A 16,608-nucleotide genomic window follows, 5' to 3' on the forward strand; every position below is an offset into this window, starting at 1 on the left:
AGTGTTTACATAGCAACCCTATGTAAAACTATGTAGTGAAATTTTGTCCAATTCTGTGCCATCCTCACAATATCTGCTGTGCTTAAGCCTATTACTGATGAAGATCAAAGAGCAGAGTCTTCAGTTTGGATTACACCTTGAAAATTATGAATCCAATCAGTAGGTGAGGGGAAAAGGGGAGGGAATTAACAATATAAAAGCAAGGACAACCAACAATAACAACACACACCAACAATAAACATAATGCAAAATGCCCAGTTATCACCACATCACCAAATCACCAAGCACAAGGATGAGCCTAACTAACTAATTAGCCCTTGGGTCTTAGGACCAAGCGAGGAAGTGTCACTTGGAAGCCTCGGTTAAACTGGAATGCTTAAGTCTAAAGCATTACTGGTACAATCCTACTTTCCCTATTGCCAGTTACTGCTATTATTATGTGCTGTTAAATCATATGGGAGGGGACTATCGTGCGTGTGTGTGTGTGTGTGTGTGTGTGTGTGTGCTGTTGAATCGGATCTGACTAGCACAGGAGACTGCCCTTCCTTCTCTAGCAGAGCATCTGGTGGATTCGAACCTCACGCCTCTGGGATTGCAGTGCAGCTTCTTGCCGCTAAACCACCAGAGCTCCCTGAGATTGTCCATTTTTCTCCCGTAGAGCAGCTGGTGGATTTGAACTGTCTCCCTTTGGGTTAACAGTACAACTCCTTACTCACTAGGCCACCAATTTCAAAACTCACTTTCACATTCACATGTAAGATCTAACTTGTGGAGTGAACAAATACTGCAGAGAGAGAGAGAGAGAGAGAGAGAGAGTGTGTGTGTGTGTGTGAGAGAGAGAGAGAGAGAGAGAGTGTGTGTGTGTGTGTGTGTGTGTTCAGACCTGGTAACAACTGTGTACCTTCATCTGTAGATGGGATATGAATGCGATTTTATTTTTTGCTTGAGTGTCCTGTGCTAAAGGCAAAATTTAAAACAAAACCAACAACTCTGCAGCAGATACATTATTATCAATGCCACCCAGTCTTTTGCTTTTCTTTGCTTAATTGATAATGGCTGAACAATGTTTAACAGCAGTTGTGGGAGTATAACACATTGATGGACATATTAAAAAGCTAAAGATTATTTTTGTTTCTAGAGATATGGAGTCTTTAAATGCAATGTAATCTACTGCTAAATTCTCCCTTTGACCTACACCAGACACAGCCAGCTACTTGCTACATTGGAAGTCTTGATGAATACTTAAAGTAACAACAATTTAAAGAGGACTGGATTTCTTTTTCAGCAAATACTGTATATTAAAACATAGTATCTATAAAGAATACTGATCCCTCCAAGTTTGGAGGATATCCACATATTCCAGCCCTACTGTTATTACTTATCTGTATTCCTCTTTGGCAAGTTTCTTTATAGTCACAGCTCGTGTGTCTTGCAGAGTCCTCAGACACCATTTAATAGGGGACATGGGCTGAGTGGTTAATAGCCTGACAACAAGGCTTGTATAAATCAGCCCTTATGAACCATCAAGCTTTCCTCACCACTGGAAATGGCCCACAAGCCTCCCCCAACTGACCTTTTTCCTCTTATTTCACACGGAGAAAGACTCTTAAATCTAGTTTCCTACAATAGATTGGAGAGAATATGGTTCAAAAAGGCACAATGTTTCCTGGCCCTTACAGCCCAAAAGAATATTTTTTAAGGCATGACTTTCCTTCCTAACTCAACATACACCATACAGACACATTAGGACATGCTCTCAGAGACCATCATCCTTGTAAGAAATAGCTATATGGGTCTTCTCTTAACATCCATGTCATTAAAGTGCTAATTTATCAAAATTCTAATTTTATCAAATTCACTGAGTTCTATGTTCTCAATGCCTTAACTGGCTTTATGGCCAGAAATGATTCCTGGTTCCACTCCAACTCCACAAGCTAGACAACCTCTGCCTCTCACCTCAGCAAAATGGCACATACCCTTTCCAGTTTAAGTTCCCAAGGGCTCTCACCCAAAAACCAGTTCATACACCGCTATCTCTGAGAAAGGTAACTCAACCATGTTCAAGTACATAACCATTTCCTCTCTGAAAGCCAGAATAACACACAGAATCTCAAGACCAAAATGTATCCGGCTTGTTTCTCCAGTTCAAACCTATGTGTAAGGGACATATTCATCACAACTTCCTCAAGACATACCTCTCAAACTCACCAGTGATAACACAACAAAGTGTAAATTGTCTCCAACCTATGACACATTCACATTACACTGGACTGCACTTCCATCTGGTTTTGGTTTTCTGTACATCTTATCATTAGTAATATAGACTACATATAGCACTGCAGTATGTAATTTGCTGATGTTATTGTTCTCAGATGTTCATTCATAGGCATTCAAAGACTTTTTTTAAAAGGCAATGATAGTGGCGAAAAAAAATTTTTTTAAATGAAGTATTCAACTTGAATCAGAATAAATACTTAACAGTTGTTAAAATGGAACCTCATTGTGAAACTGGGGTAATCAGTAACTCAAAGTGAGAAAACAATGGGCGGGGGGGAATCTCGTCAAGAAGTGAAAGGAATCACCATTTTTCTAAAAGAGATTTTTGAGGCCAGATGCACTACTGAAAAGAAGATTCTCAATAAAGGCTTAGTTCTGAGAAGTCAACCACTGAGACCTCTCTGGTCTATCCTGACACAAGGGTCACCAGGCATTGACACTGACTCAGTCACAATTGGTGGCTGGATGGATGACAGAAACAAAATGGGGAAAATATGCTGGAAAATGCTATGGTTTGAAGGAAAAAAAAATCTTCCAGATAGTCTTCAAAACCAGTAATTTTTACCATTCAAAATTCCATTTTTTTAAAAAAAACTCATTTCAAAAAAAAAAGACTCATTTCAGAATAGTTTTAGATTTAAAAAAAAATAGAGTAATACAGAGGTGCAAAAAAAAGCAGCCATATACTTACCTTTGGTTCCATTTCTTCTATTATGAATAAATTTCATTAAATCTACTGCCAGCAAATTAAGCCTACTTATAAAACCCTCTAGGACAGAACACAGCTTCACCCACAGCCTCTCTAAGGTGTAATCTTTACAGAGTCTGTCTACCCCACCTGCCTCCCACAGAGTAGCTGCTGGGTTTAACCACCTACCTTTTGGTTAACAACTCAGTGCTTAGCCTTTATGCCACACTAGAGTCCCTGACATTGTGTTTGCTATAATTAATAAATTAACACTTGAAAAGACGTTTTTTAATTAATAAATTTGATCTCAAGTTCATCCTGAAGAATAAACAAGCAAGGTAAGTTAAATTATTCTTTTTAAAATGCAATATTGGGAACATTCCTAACAAATAATTGCATAGACTCTAAAATTAAATAAACAAGAGTCTGACACTTGGCCAGAGTCAGGCAGAACAAAAGAACAGAATGAAGAGTTTATAAATGAGTACAAGTGTTTGGTAAAGACAGCCTTTTGAATTGATGAAGGAAAGTGTGGGTTATTTACAATCATTTGAAGATTATGGCTAGTTATTTGGAAACAGCTCAAGTTGAAATCCAATCAAATGAAATGAACACTTAAATGTACTAGAGAAAAATGAGCAAATTAGAAAAAAAAACCAATTGGGTGTCAGAAAAGGTTTTCCAAGCACAATACACAAAAATTAAAACCCCAAATTATAATACAAAGAGTGGTCATTTTTTACTATGAAATTAAAAACTTCTGAATGTCATAAACAGAGTTAACATGCAAGCCAGAGAAGATTTTTCCAGACTATATGACAAACAGTAAGTTCACATATCTACAGGCCAGTCCTTGAATAAATTGTATTATTATGATCCCAGCTCCTAACTGAGGGAGGCCAGCTCCCATCCTTGTCCATCAACTTTTCTCCCAAGGACAATGCCTCAGCAATGCTATCTCTTCCTATGAGCAAATTTTCCCTCTCCTGGATCACTCCCATCACAAAGAAACATGAAGATGCTTCTCTTATCAACAGCTAGATAAATAAACCAAGACAAACAATTAAAAGAATCTCCTTTCTTCCCTACCCAGTTAGAACCCCATTTTTTTACCTTTCATGCAGCAAAGCTCTGCAAAAAAAGTAATCTTTACACAATGCCTCCAACTGATCTCATCCTTTTATCTCTTAAATTCACTTTCACTAGCTTTTATTGCCTTTTCTGCTAATCTTCCCAGAGATTTATGTTTAATAACTCAGTAAAATCTCTCCATTTATTTGTTCTTTCCAGGTATAAATATGCCCCAAAATTGTTTATTTAAAATCACCTTACCACTCTACATGGTAAAAGAATAGATTTATTCACTTTCTCTTTATACTATTTGGTACTGTCTGAATTTTTAAATAATCAGCTCATATTATTTTATAGTAAGAGGGGAAGTTGTATTTCAAATACAGTCACCACCTTAGCCTTAAGAAAAGACATCTTTGACTTTGCTTTCTAAAAGAAATGTTGACAATTAAACTAGCGTAAATGCACTTGTTCCCTTTTAATAGAAAAACACTCACTAAACGATGCAGTACTAGCCGCTCATCTCTGAGAGCCATTTATTTGGATGACTTTTTATTAGAGTAGCTTCTATAGCAATGTTTTTCTAGCTAGATGTTATCATCTTTTTATGGGTAGATGATGGAGGGAAGGATATATAATGGATGAAGGGGTCAGAAGAGCCCAGGCTAAACTTATAGACATCAGAGGTAGAAAATATTCCTTTAGGTCATAAAAGATCTTTCCCGTTCTTCTTTTATGCACCTGCCCCCTTTTAATTTTAAACACACATACACATCTCCTTGAATTGAGACCAAGAAGTTTCATCTTGAGCTAAGACCACCGTCTCCAACCTAGTACCTTCCCATCATCTTCCCATTCGTGGCTCCTTTCTGAACAGGCCCCTTTATTTTGCTCACCTCTGGGAGAATGGAAAAGGACCTTGGATGGCATGAGGAGTGTGCAATCAGAAGGAAAGGAAAGAATGGCAAATTTGAGCCCTTCCAGGATCTCCAAAGAAGACCTGGCAAATGGCTTTCTCCCCCCCCCCAAAAAAAAAAAACAAAAAACCAAACAAACAACAAAAAAAAACCACTGTGGAGCTCAGCTTTACCCTAACACATGGAGTTGCCATAAGTCAGAACTGACTCAATAGTGGTGAACGCTAAAGAGATAAAAATAATCCCTTGCTTTAAATAAAATTAGAAACATGGTGTGGCAAAGTCAAGTCTATAGAGCCTCATTTTTTTTTTCTACACTAAGTATTTCTAAGAGGTTAGGAATATTTCAGAAAGTCAACATTCCCATGAGGGTTGAAATAGAAAAAGACTTCTAATTGTGCATTTGTGAACTAGATATAAACCAAAGCCAATGAATTTTATGACAGAGAAAATGCTACAAGCCTACAGCCTACCTATAGGGATACAAAGGTCTAAAAGTGTCTCCTCCACAAGAATTAATAATAGTCTCATTTAGGCTATTGGAGGGGACAGTCTCCATTTCCTTCTCTAAATAGCCTGTCATTTCTACATTTTCAACGTTAAAAAAAAATAATCCATTGCTTGAATAGCTCAGAAAGTAAAAGGGAGCAGCTGGGGTGGGGAAGAGAGTGGTAGAAAAGTAAGATGCTAAGGTAAAAGCACTCTGGACTTAGTAAGACAAGCAGGGGACACAGCTCTAAATCATATCCTTTCCCACCTTGCAAATCCAGGGATCTCATACTTTGTCTGTTCATTATAGCTGACAGACTGCAGCCAAGCCCAATGCAAGGCAATAATAAATAAAGAACTCTACACCACATGTATCCTTTTAAATGGCTGAAATTAACAACTCTTTATGGGGAACAGGGCAGCGAGAGAGTGCATTCAGGAATGTTGATATTCACAGAGCTGCTTCTCTCCACCTTTGCTTTGCATCTCAAGCTCCAGGAGCCACTTTAAAGTAGGCTATCTATTTCCAAGAAGTAAATCTCTTGGACAGATACCTTATGTTCGCCGAGCCCAAGAGGGAAGGTGCTGGGTTGTGTACTGGAACTCTCAGCCAACAGAGACAGCTATCTCTTTTGGCACAGGTTCCCAGGGATGAGACCATGTCTAGTGGGGATCTTCTCCAGATTCGACAGCTTTGGCCTTACCAAAAACACAGTGCTTTGTTTTCACCATCCATCACTCATTGGGAGACTTTCATTTTCCCTTTCAGGCATCCACAGGTCAAATACTGTGTGTTCCCAACAGTCTGTGAACTTCTTGGACCAAGAGGAGGACATTCATTTTGCTCAGCACTCCTTTAACATTTCTATTGTGTTCTATTTCCCACTCCCCCTACCCAGCTCCCCAGAGAATAGCTTCTTCCTTGTTTTAATAACTTGGACCACAGTCAAGGTTGATGTGTTTCTCCATTTTGCAGGATATTTTCTTCAGAAGAGACAAAACAGAGCCTAACAGCAACACAGGCTTGTGAGCTGCCTTAGGAAGTCAGCAGCGATAAAAGAACACGCAGAAAACATCTTTGTTCTTGTAAGAAATAAAAAAGCAGGTAATGCAAAGCATCATAAACAGATGCACAGAATGCTGAACCAGAGGCTAGAAAAATTCCCTCTGGGGTATGTATGCCCAGGAACCTAGTTACAAAGTCTACAAGTTCAAAAACTACCATCTTTTTTTACTTAAATAGAAATAAGAATTTCTCCCATTTGAGATCATAAAAGTAAACTCTGATCTCAACAGGAATGAGGAGATTAGGAAGTGACGAAAGGAAGAAAGGTAAGGGGAGAATGAGGCATTGGGGTTAAGTCCATCACTTTTATTTCACCTTGTCATGCTCTCCTGCAAGTCCTTCCATGCCCAGGAAGCCCTGCTCCCTGGCATGGAATAGACTGTGTCTCCATGAACTAGGATACAAGCAACTTCCCAGAGCCACCTTTCTCTGAAGTAGCATTTTCAAAGAAAGAAGCAACAAGTTGTTGTTGTTATGTGCCATCGAGTCATTTGCGACTCATAGCGACCCTATGCACAACAGCCCTAAACCCTGCTCTATCTTGCGCCAACTGCACTGCCTCTGACACACCCATCCCCATTACCCCAGTCACCGAATCAATCCATCTCATAGAGGGTCTTCCCCTCCTGCGCTGTCCCTCCACCCTCCCAAGCATGATGTCCCTCTGCAAGGACCCGTCCCTCCTGGCAACATGTCCAAAGTATGTCAGACGAAGCCCCAGAATCCTTGCCTCCAAGGAGTAGCTTGGTTTAATCCTCTCCAAGATGAATCTGTTTGTTTTCCTGCAGTCCATGGTACATTCAGTATTCTTCTCCAGCACCACAGCTCAAAAGCATCCACTCTCCTTCTGTCCTCCCTAGTCATTGTCCAACTCTCTGATGCATAACAAGCGATTGCAAAGACCATGGCCTGTATCAGGCGCACCTTAGTCTCCAGAGAGACACCGTCGCTCCTGAGTACTTTAGAGAGGTCCCTAAGAGCAGACTTTCCCATCGCAATACGCTTTTTGATTTCCTGACTGCTGGTGCCAAGAGTGATGACTGTGGAGCCGAGCAAACTGAAGCTGTGAATAATCTCAATCTCTACGCCATCCATCCTGACGCTACCAATTGGTCCAGTGGTGAGAATCTTTGTCTTCTTGACATTGAGCCTCAGTCCATACTGAAGGCTGCAGTCCTTGACCCTTCACAGCAAGTGCATGAGGTCCTCCTCAGTTTCACCAAGCAGGGTTGTGTCATCTGCATAACGCAGATTGTAGGTAGATCTTCCACCAATCCTGATGCCACAATTCTCCTCATAGAGCCCAGCCTCTCGGATAATCTGCTCTGCATACATGTTGAAAAGGTATGGAGACAGGATGCATGCAGTGTTACGCTGCTCTGTTCTGACTACTGCCTCTTGGGCCAAGTATAGGTTTCACATTAGCACAATTAAATGTTCTGGGATTCCCATTCTTCTCAGAGTCAGCCACAGTTTGTTATGATCCACACAGTCAAATGCCTTTGCATAATCAATGAAACACAGATAGACATTCTTCTGGTATTCTCTGCTTTCAGTTAAGATCCATCTAACATCAGCAACAATATCCCTAGTACCACGACCCCTTCTAAACCCAGCCTGAACTTCCAGAAGTTCTCTGCTGATGTGCTGTTCTAATCGTTTTTGGATGATCTTCAGTAGAATCTTGCTTGCATGTGAAATCAATGACACTGTTCTGTAGTTTCCACACTCAGTTGGGTCACCTTTCTTTGGAATGGGAACAAATATAGATCTCTTCCAGTCAGTTGGCCAAGTGGTCGTTCTCCAGATTTCTTGGCACAACTTGGTGAGCACATCCAGGGCAACATCTGTTATCTGAAATACTTCAATTGGTATACCATCTATTAGTAAAATTTTGTCTGGAGTACCTAATTTTGTAAAAAAGAAAAACTAGAAATGCCTCATTTCATGAGTGATACAGAAATGATATTCTCCTCCCATAAAACATGATCTGTTATCTCCAGTTTTCCTGTTGTAGATGGATGATACCTTGTTGCCGTATTTTTTAGAGTAGTGTCACGACATTTGTAATGGATTAAATTAAAAAGTCTTTTGGTCTTTCTTTATGGGGTATCTTTTTTCAAGTATATTTTAATAGAATGGATGAAGAGCATAAATCCAGTATCATAGAGAATGACGATGATGATGTTTTCTTAGGTAGGGAGTAAAGATGAACACAAGGAACTCAAGTATCTTACTATATCCACCTACATTAAACTTTCAGTTCAAATGAATCCAGTCCCTCTGTTGTTACTGGCCTTAAAGGGTAGAGCTGAGGAGTGCTTTTTTTAAAAAAATTGGTTTGTTTACAAAGTTTGCATACATTGCATTTCCCACTACTTTTCATTCACATTGTGTTTTATATAATCATTCTCATGCATTATGTCTTATAAAATTAATCACCATTGGAGCTTGCCCATCATTACCCTGTCTTTTTCCCGGGATCCTCCCCATTTCCTTCTCTCCCCCTCCACACACCAAACTGTGCAACCCAGTGGTTTTCAGCCCTACCCATCCTCAGCCCTTTCCCCCTTGAGGTTCCCATATATGTCTTAGGAAGTAGCCCTCTATTTTTACAATAATGGTCTTATTTTAAGTGTTAAAAGAGGCAAACTGTGAGTCCACGATAAATCAGTAAGTTGTAAAACTGATTTGGCATGTCACAACCAGCATTTCTAGAATGACATATGTAGAGGTGGGATAGCACAGTGTACAGCATGTGGCAAAGCCATCTGTTTGTACTGTGTGTGTTTGTAAAAAAGAACATTCCTAAACTAAGGCTCTCAAGACAGGGGGACCTCTGGCTAAGGTAGAAGCCAAATCTCTCCTTGCCCTAAGTGACTCCACTTTGTACTGTCATCTACTACAGACTGTCATTTCTGTAAAAATGCTCCATCATACCTCTAATTTAGATACAAGCAGCTTTCATCGAAGTGTCATTTTGTCCCACTTACTCTACTTATAGATTAGCTCATGGTTAAAAACAGCTGATGCTGAAAAACTATTTGACTTGTCAGAGGCTAAACACATGACTTTCACGATCGAGAAAAGTGCAACAATGAATGAATCTAAATCCAAAGTCTTTGTAAATTTTCATTAAAATTAATTTAAAAAGTTAAATTAATACTAAAAAAAAGAAGACATCTAAATAAATACGAGACATTATTATTTAGAAAAAAAAGACCTCCTCAACGCTAATTATAACTTTCCAAACCTTTTTCTAACTGGCTCAAGTTATGGTTAGAATAAGCTGATGGCAATAAAATATCACTTTCCTCTACCAAAACCTCTTGTCCTCCAGTTCAATATAAGAATACTTAGCATTTTCACATGTAGCCATCCTATTCCCTCAATAAATGTTTTGTTTTCATATTCAAAAGTAAGATCATAGTCATAAAGTAATTCCATTTAACACAGATTACAAATGCCTAGATACCAAGATGCTTACACAGTGCAACTTTGTACATGTTAAACAGCCAAAAATACCCCAACTATACCCCTACCTGTGTTTTTCTTCTTTATTAACTTCTGCAACTCTGAAGCCTGAGAGCACTTTGTGAATGACTTTTGACTTTGTGTTGCCTTGTTTTGCAAGACATTCTTTTGCCATTATAAACCCTCTTTATTTTAAATAGACTTATAAAATTGTGTGGGTTTCTTCTCACTAGAACAGTACACATGTGTGCATACTGAATCTTAACGTAATAGGTATTTCTATCTGTACATCACAGTCTAAAATGTTTGAGAAACTTTAATTTGGGTTCCAAGTCTTGAAGACCAACAGAAGGGGATTTCAACATGGCTCAGCCACGTAATTTTTACATGACCTTGGCTAGCTTGCTTTATCTCTTCAATCTCCTCTTAAAACTGGATGTGAACATGGTATTCTTAGGGTCACGGTCAGATCAGTTCAGGTAAGGTATGCAAAGCTCCTCAACAAGGGCCAGTAGCATTTATATCCCTCCTTCAAAAGAAGTCAAACTGACAAAGTGGAAACAGAAATTAGTTGACCTTTGGCCAACAGTACGTACTACAGAGATAAATTCATAGTGTGTATGTAACCTGTTACCAAATTGTCATTGCAGTCTGCTGAGCTGGCATTGACTCACAGCTGACCCTCTAGTGGGTTTTCAGAGGAAGAAAATCATTTGAAAGGAGATTGCCCATCTTTCTTCTGTGGATTAGCTAGTGTATTCGAACCAACTGTCTTGGATTGGGAAGCACAACTCCTTACCACTGCGTCATTAGAGCAAAAGTTACTGCAATTAGAGAACTATTGTTTTCAGTTCTCCAAAGAGTGTCTATTCTGCTGCGATCCTCTGATCCTTTTCATGTGAATTAAGCCTCATATTTCAAGAAAGATATTTTTATTTCAGAATTCCATTTTCAACATATAAACAATAACACAATTCAAAGTCTTTTAGTCTGTTTGTTTGACTCACATAGGTTTGAACAAATAAATTATTCAAACTTTGTGCCTCTGGCTTCTCACTTCCCAGCAAGTGACTTAATATCACCTGGCCTGGTGTGTAAGGAGTTGTACTGACAGTTTAAACATATGTAGTTCTAACCCAGCCACTTCGTGGGATAGAGATGGGTAAACAGCCCCTGAAAACCTGCTGGAGGGGCAGCTATGGGTTGGTCCCTACTAAACAGCAGTGAGACGAATGAAAAGACCTTGAAAGGTTTCAAAATTTATCTCAACTCTGTCAAGACTCTCACAGAAACACATGCCAAGGTTCCTTTATCTATTATTTTTGTAATCACACAAACCAACCAACCCTGTACTCCAGAATGGTAAACTTTAAAAACGGAAATGTATTGTTCACTTCACAATCATGTTCCATCTATTCTTGACATTAGTGGGTAGAGCATGATCTCTGAGCGGAGGAGAAGGAAGACAAGAAAAGAGGAAAGGAGGGTTTGGAAAGAAAAAGGTGGGTCAGGAGGCTAAGAAGCCTCAGTAAGGAGAAATATAGATGCCAAAATTATCAGCAGTTTCTCATATGAAAGAGGAGGTAAAAATAATTTAAAGTCACTTCAGAAGGCTTTTTAATTTGGGGTCCAGAGAGAGGAAATTAATATTTCCTAAAAAAGATGGGACTTTCAGGCAAGGGAGGTGGAGTGAAGGATTAAGAGCAAGTATTAAAAGATGCAAAACAACTCTGGCAACCATGAAAGAATGAGCCAAGAATCAGGACTGGGCCAATCGAAGCAAGAAAGGAAAAAGGAAAGACAGAAAGAAAAGGAGGCTGACGGGCATTTACGCAGAGACAATGAAACCAAGACAAATAGTCATAGAAATGTCTCAGGGTGAAGGCTAATAGGAGCAAGAAAACAGCAAATATTTAGGAGTGAAAAACAAAAAGTCTTTGTAAAACCAAGCAATGGGCTCAAGCACAACAGTGGCTGTGAGGATGGCATGTTACACACAGGGTTGCCACGAGTCAGAACCAACTTAATGGTGCTCAACAACAATGTAAGTCCTGAACTTAGGGTAAAAATTAGGTGCTCCTTGAGAGATCTAAAGATAAGCAGAAGGGAGGGGGAGGGAGACAAAATAATAAAAAGAAGCTAAGCAAGTAAACAAACAAAGTAATAAAGGTAAACAGCAAAATATGCAAGTAGTATGGTCCTAAGACTTGACCAGTCTGAACAGAAACATGTAATGTCACAAGTTTAGAATTTTGTGAAACATTCATGAAGGAGCAGGTTTCCCACTGCATTGGTTTTTTTTAAAACTTTGTTTCAGGTTTAGGTTGATGATAAATGTCACACCTCTATTTTCTCCCATAGCATATCTAAGATAAACAAGAAGAGGCAAAGAGAGAAAGGGCTGAATAGACTCCTTCCATCCCCGTAGCACCAACTGCTGCCCTGATTACCCATCATCAGCCCTAACTCTTGCTTCGCCCAGATGCCAGCCACCAAGGCCTACGTCATTGCTCTGCCATCCCCGCATTGTCCACTCACTTGCTCTGCCCTTCTGTCCATTTCACTGAGCTGGCGTTCCCAGCAGCAACTCTAGAAGAGAAGAAGAGGTGGGAAATGGGGAATGGAGCATAGAGGCTCTGGCAAGCCTCCCAAGATCCCAGAATTCCTATGAGAAGCTGCTCAATACACAGAGATGGGACACTATGTATCTAGTCAAGAGTGCTGACCCTCTGGGACTGATGAGGGGTGGAAGGCACTACAGTGGAGCTGGAAAAAGCCTGGCCTTTGAAATCCAATCTGAGCTTGGAATCCAAGCTCTGACACTTACTAGCTACAGGGAGCTCAAGTTGTTACTTAACTCTCTGAGCTTGAATTACTAAGAAAACAGTACCCAATGTTTCATAATATATTAGGAAGATTAACTGAGGCAATCTGGAAGAGCAAGTTACACATAGCAGGTACTTCAGAAGTGTTATATCCGGTTTCCTGTGTCCTCAGACTTGGAACACAAAGATTGAGTTCTTTTACTACTGAAATCAAGTCTCATTTACTTGTCTTTTTTACATTCAAGTGAGAAGTGCAGCCCCTCCCTCTATTTGATAGCTGTAATCTTCCTATTGTAGTTTTACATTAACTGTGATGAAATCCCATTGTCTTGAGTGGGTAGATAGATATTAGCATGTCTGACTCTGGCCGTTACTCAAATATGAATTTGCATCCGAGACTTGGTACGCGTCAAGCAGTTTTTTAATGAGATTGCATAACAGTTACCCTACTGTTGATAAGATGGCACACAATACTGCTAGCAAACCAACCACTGAGTAAAGCTGAACAGATGCAACTTTAAAGAACTCCAAACTATTAAGAGAAGATCATATTAAGTGTTCTCATTATTCTCAACTCCTCTAGTCCAGACAGAAACATTCTCGTATTCATATTCCTGAAGATGTAATTACATATAACCTATCAGTTGGGAGATGGAAGAAAACATCTGAATGCTACAGCCATGCCCATTCTAAAATGGTCCTCTCCTCATAAGTCGAACAAGTATAAGATACTATTTAAGGACAATGGAGCAGAGAAGACCTTACCCCTTTAACGTGGCTCCTAAGTTCATCTGGTTCCAGGTCATGCATTCAAGCTGGGAGGTCATTTGGTATAAATTGTCACTGTGTAAAAAAAACAGACAAAGTTAGAGATACAGAATCACACGCAAAATTAGTAATAATAATAAGCATTTCTTTTTCCATTAAGCAAGGCAGTTTTCACTTTTCGTTAATATAAATGGTTCCACGTTTTCTGGTAGAACAGAGTACTTGAGTCTGAAACTATTTTCATTTCATTCCCTCTGATCTCTGCACAGTTACTCACTTCAGATCCAGCAGGAAGGGTGAGAGAGTAATTTGGAAGCTTTAATAGAAAAAAAAAATCAGTACAGCAAACACTGAAATTTCTGAAGAGGTATTAAACCTTTGAGGGGAAGAGGCTAAAAGGGAGTGAAACTTTGAAAGGCAACACAGGCTGGATAACTCAACATTAAAGTTAAAAGCCTGGAGCTGAAAATAAAAAAGAGCAGATTAATTATTCGTGAAAAGGCCATTAAGTTGTTTTAATCAAAAGGATACGTATCATGTAGATTATGAGGGTCTGAAAAGTCAAGGAGTGATGGGTGATAAATGGTCTAAGACCCAAGGATGTGGCAAGCAAAAGAAAGAGAATAAACTCCACATACAACTGAAGGAATCATTACATATTTTACAATCCTGAAACAAATCAAATGGAGTCCAGTGTTTAAAAAAAAAAACACAACAACCAACCTAATTCTCTAATGCTCTTTGAAGGGGAACAATGAGTGATTAGCTCTTCATTTACATTAAGATCCTGAAGCACCTCAACATATTAACCAACCAAAAGTTGTTCTTTGCCTTTTGTATTTCTCTTTTGTAGGAAACTAACACAGAAATCTATTTCCAGAAATAGACTAAATTACCAAGCTCTGTAGATTTAGGCCTGAGCTGAAATGGTTAATTATGAAATTTGAGACCTACAAGATTAATGGTTTGTCTGGGACCCCTTGGTCTAAGAAAATTTTCACTCTACCTTTACTGCAGACGTGAAAGAAGATAAGGCGTTCTTCTTGTCTAATGTGCACCATCAGATCACAAATCCTGGACAATCTCCCTCTTGTCAGGGCAGAGGCAACACCAAATTTCAATTAAAAGAGCATTTTGTCAGGTGAACCAAACTGGGGCTGTGCTGGGTGAGGGGGTGGGGCATGTGGTGAGGGGAATTACAGCAATCTGGGATAAACTAACACTCTGCTCACTCTCCGTATAGCTTGATAAATCATAGTAGAGTCGATCGGCCTCTCATGTAATTGCTTTGGAAAATTATTTGGAACTTCCCTGGTGGTGGGTACACAGCATACGGAGGAAATCAGATTGCAGGAGGGAATTTTGCATATGAAAAGTGAACTGACTTCCAGCTCTAGGTATGTGCAGATTCATTAGCCAGTGTGTATCTGGACCCCATCATTCATCCCCACGTCAGAGTAGCTATTATGCTGCCACAATATCCTACATATGAATGAAAAAAATTATTAGTTTCTCCTGCAGCTTCCCCGTTTGCAGCAGTGGCCCGTGCTGGTCTGTGCCACTATGTTTTGCAATTCCATGAATTCTTGCTGTAAGGCTGGTGTAATTAATTCCTGAAGGACCTCGATTTTTATTAGAAGTGCCAGCCTTCTGCATTTACCACAGCAGAGTTTCTTGAATTTTCTCTGGGCTGACAGTCCATTAATAAGTGGCCTCCTCCACAATCTCTACTGGTTTTTGTTCTCCTGTGCCTTTTCATCAAGCTATCCATTTATTAATCTTGACATTAATCTCAACCAACAGGCATTGTACTCCCCAGGCAGCTCTATATTTTTGTCACTAATTTTTAAAAAATTGTTCACCAACTCAAACCACTCAACCTCAGTTGACAATTTTCCTAGGTCCTGTTGGGATGTAGGATCCTTCTGAAATTTATTTCATCCTCACATACGAGTAGGAAAATCATCGCTGTTTTCAAGAGGGCTGGGAAACGGGGTGAGTGACAAACTTTTACATACATGGGTTAATGACTCTTAAATACCCAACATGAAGGTTTAGAAATGTTCTCACAGACTTAAAAAAAATAGGCAGTTGATTCCTAAAGGTCTCTATAAGAAATCATTCCAAAGGGAAAATATTTTAAGGGGCTTGACTCACCTCCTAGAAAATAAATTTTGTCAAATACATGGTCCATCTCTTGCATACACCCTCTAAATCTTTTTAGTGAGTTCTTAATAAAAGTTCCTGATCTGTGCAAACCAATATGGTACCTACTATCCACACGTTGCTACTGAGCACTTAAAATGTGGCTTATGCCATAAATTGAAATTTATCTATATTAGGTTAACACTCAAATTCATTTCATGGTTCCCTTTTTATGTGATTGTTGTTAAGTTGTTTTTATATGCTGTTGAGTCAGACCAACGCAGAGATGATTTGCCACTGGATTTTCAGAGGCAGAAAATAGCGTGAGAAAAGACTGCCCATCTTTCTCCTGGAGAGCTCCCTACTATGTGACTACTTTAAAAGGGGCAGGTGTTCTTTGGTGGCCTAGTGGTAAGATACCGTACTGCCAACCCAAATCCAGGTAGTTCCAATCCACCAGCTGTGCCTCGGTAGACAGGAGGATGGATGGATGGATAGATGGATGGATGGAGATAGACAGACAGACATACAGAGAGATATGATTTGTACTATAATTCTACTAGATAGCGCTGCTCTAGAAGTTTAAGACCTAAAAAAAAATAATTTATCACCACCTTTATATTCTCATTTTTCAAATGAGAATGTCTTAATCAGTCTAACAAAGATGTCATAAACCTCAAATGTAGGTAGACATGGGTAGTATCTATAGTGGCTCTTTGAGGACTGTACAGATGGTCTGAGTTCTTTTTTTTCCTAACCTAGAGCAACATTGTCTCTCTGGAGACTAAGGTGCGCCTGATACAGGGCATGGTCTTTGCAATCACTTGTTATGCATCAGAGAGTTGGACAATGACTAGGGAGGATAGAAGGAGAACTGATGCCTTTGAG

At 39.4% G+C, this 16,608-nt stretch overlaps 1 protein-coding gene across 1 annotated transcript in view; it reads right to left on the bottom strand.

The window, feature by feature from the left end:
- The window catches only part of WT1 (Wilms tumor 1), a 60,006-nt gene that overhangs the window by 27,101 nt on the left and 16,297 nt on the right, over nucleotides 1–16,608 (bottom strand). Inside the window, exons 4-5 of the mRNA XM_006883732.1 lie at nucleotides 13,573–13,650; nucleotides 12,521–12,571 (exon numbers count right to left, since the gene is read on the bottom strand). Coding sequence (XP_006883794.1) covers nucleotides 12,521–12,571; nucleotides 13,573–13,650 — 129 coding nt within the window. The remainder of the gene's footprint in view (nucleotides 1–12,520; nucleotides 12,572–13,572; nucleotides 13,651–16,608) is intronic.

This window comes from Elephantulus edwardii, unplaced genomic scaffold (genome assembly GCF_000299155.1).
Source record: "Elephantulus edwardii isolate Elephantulus edwardi_28Jun2011 unplaced genomic scaffold, EleEdw1.0 scaffold00029, whole genome shotgun sequence".
Taxonomy (NCBI): Eukaryota; Metazoa; Chordata; class Mammalia; order Macroscelidea; family Macroscelididae; genus Elephantulus; species Elephantulus edwardii.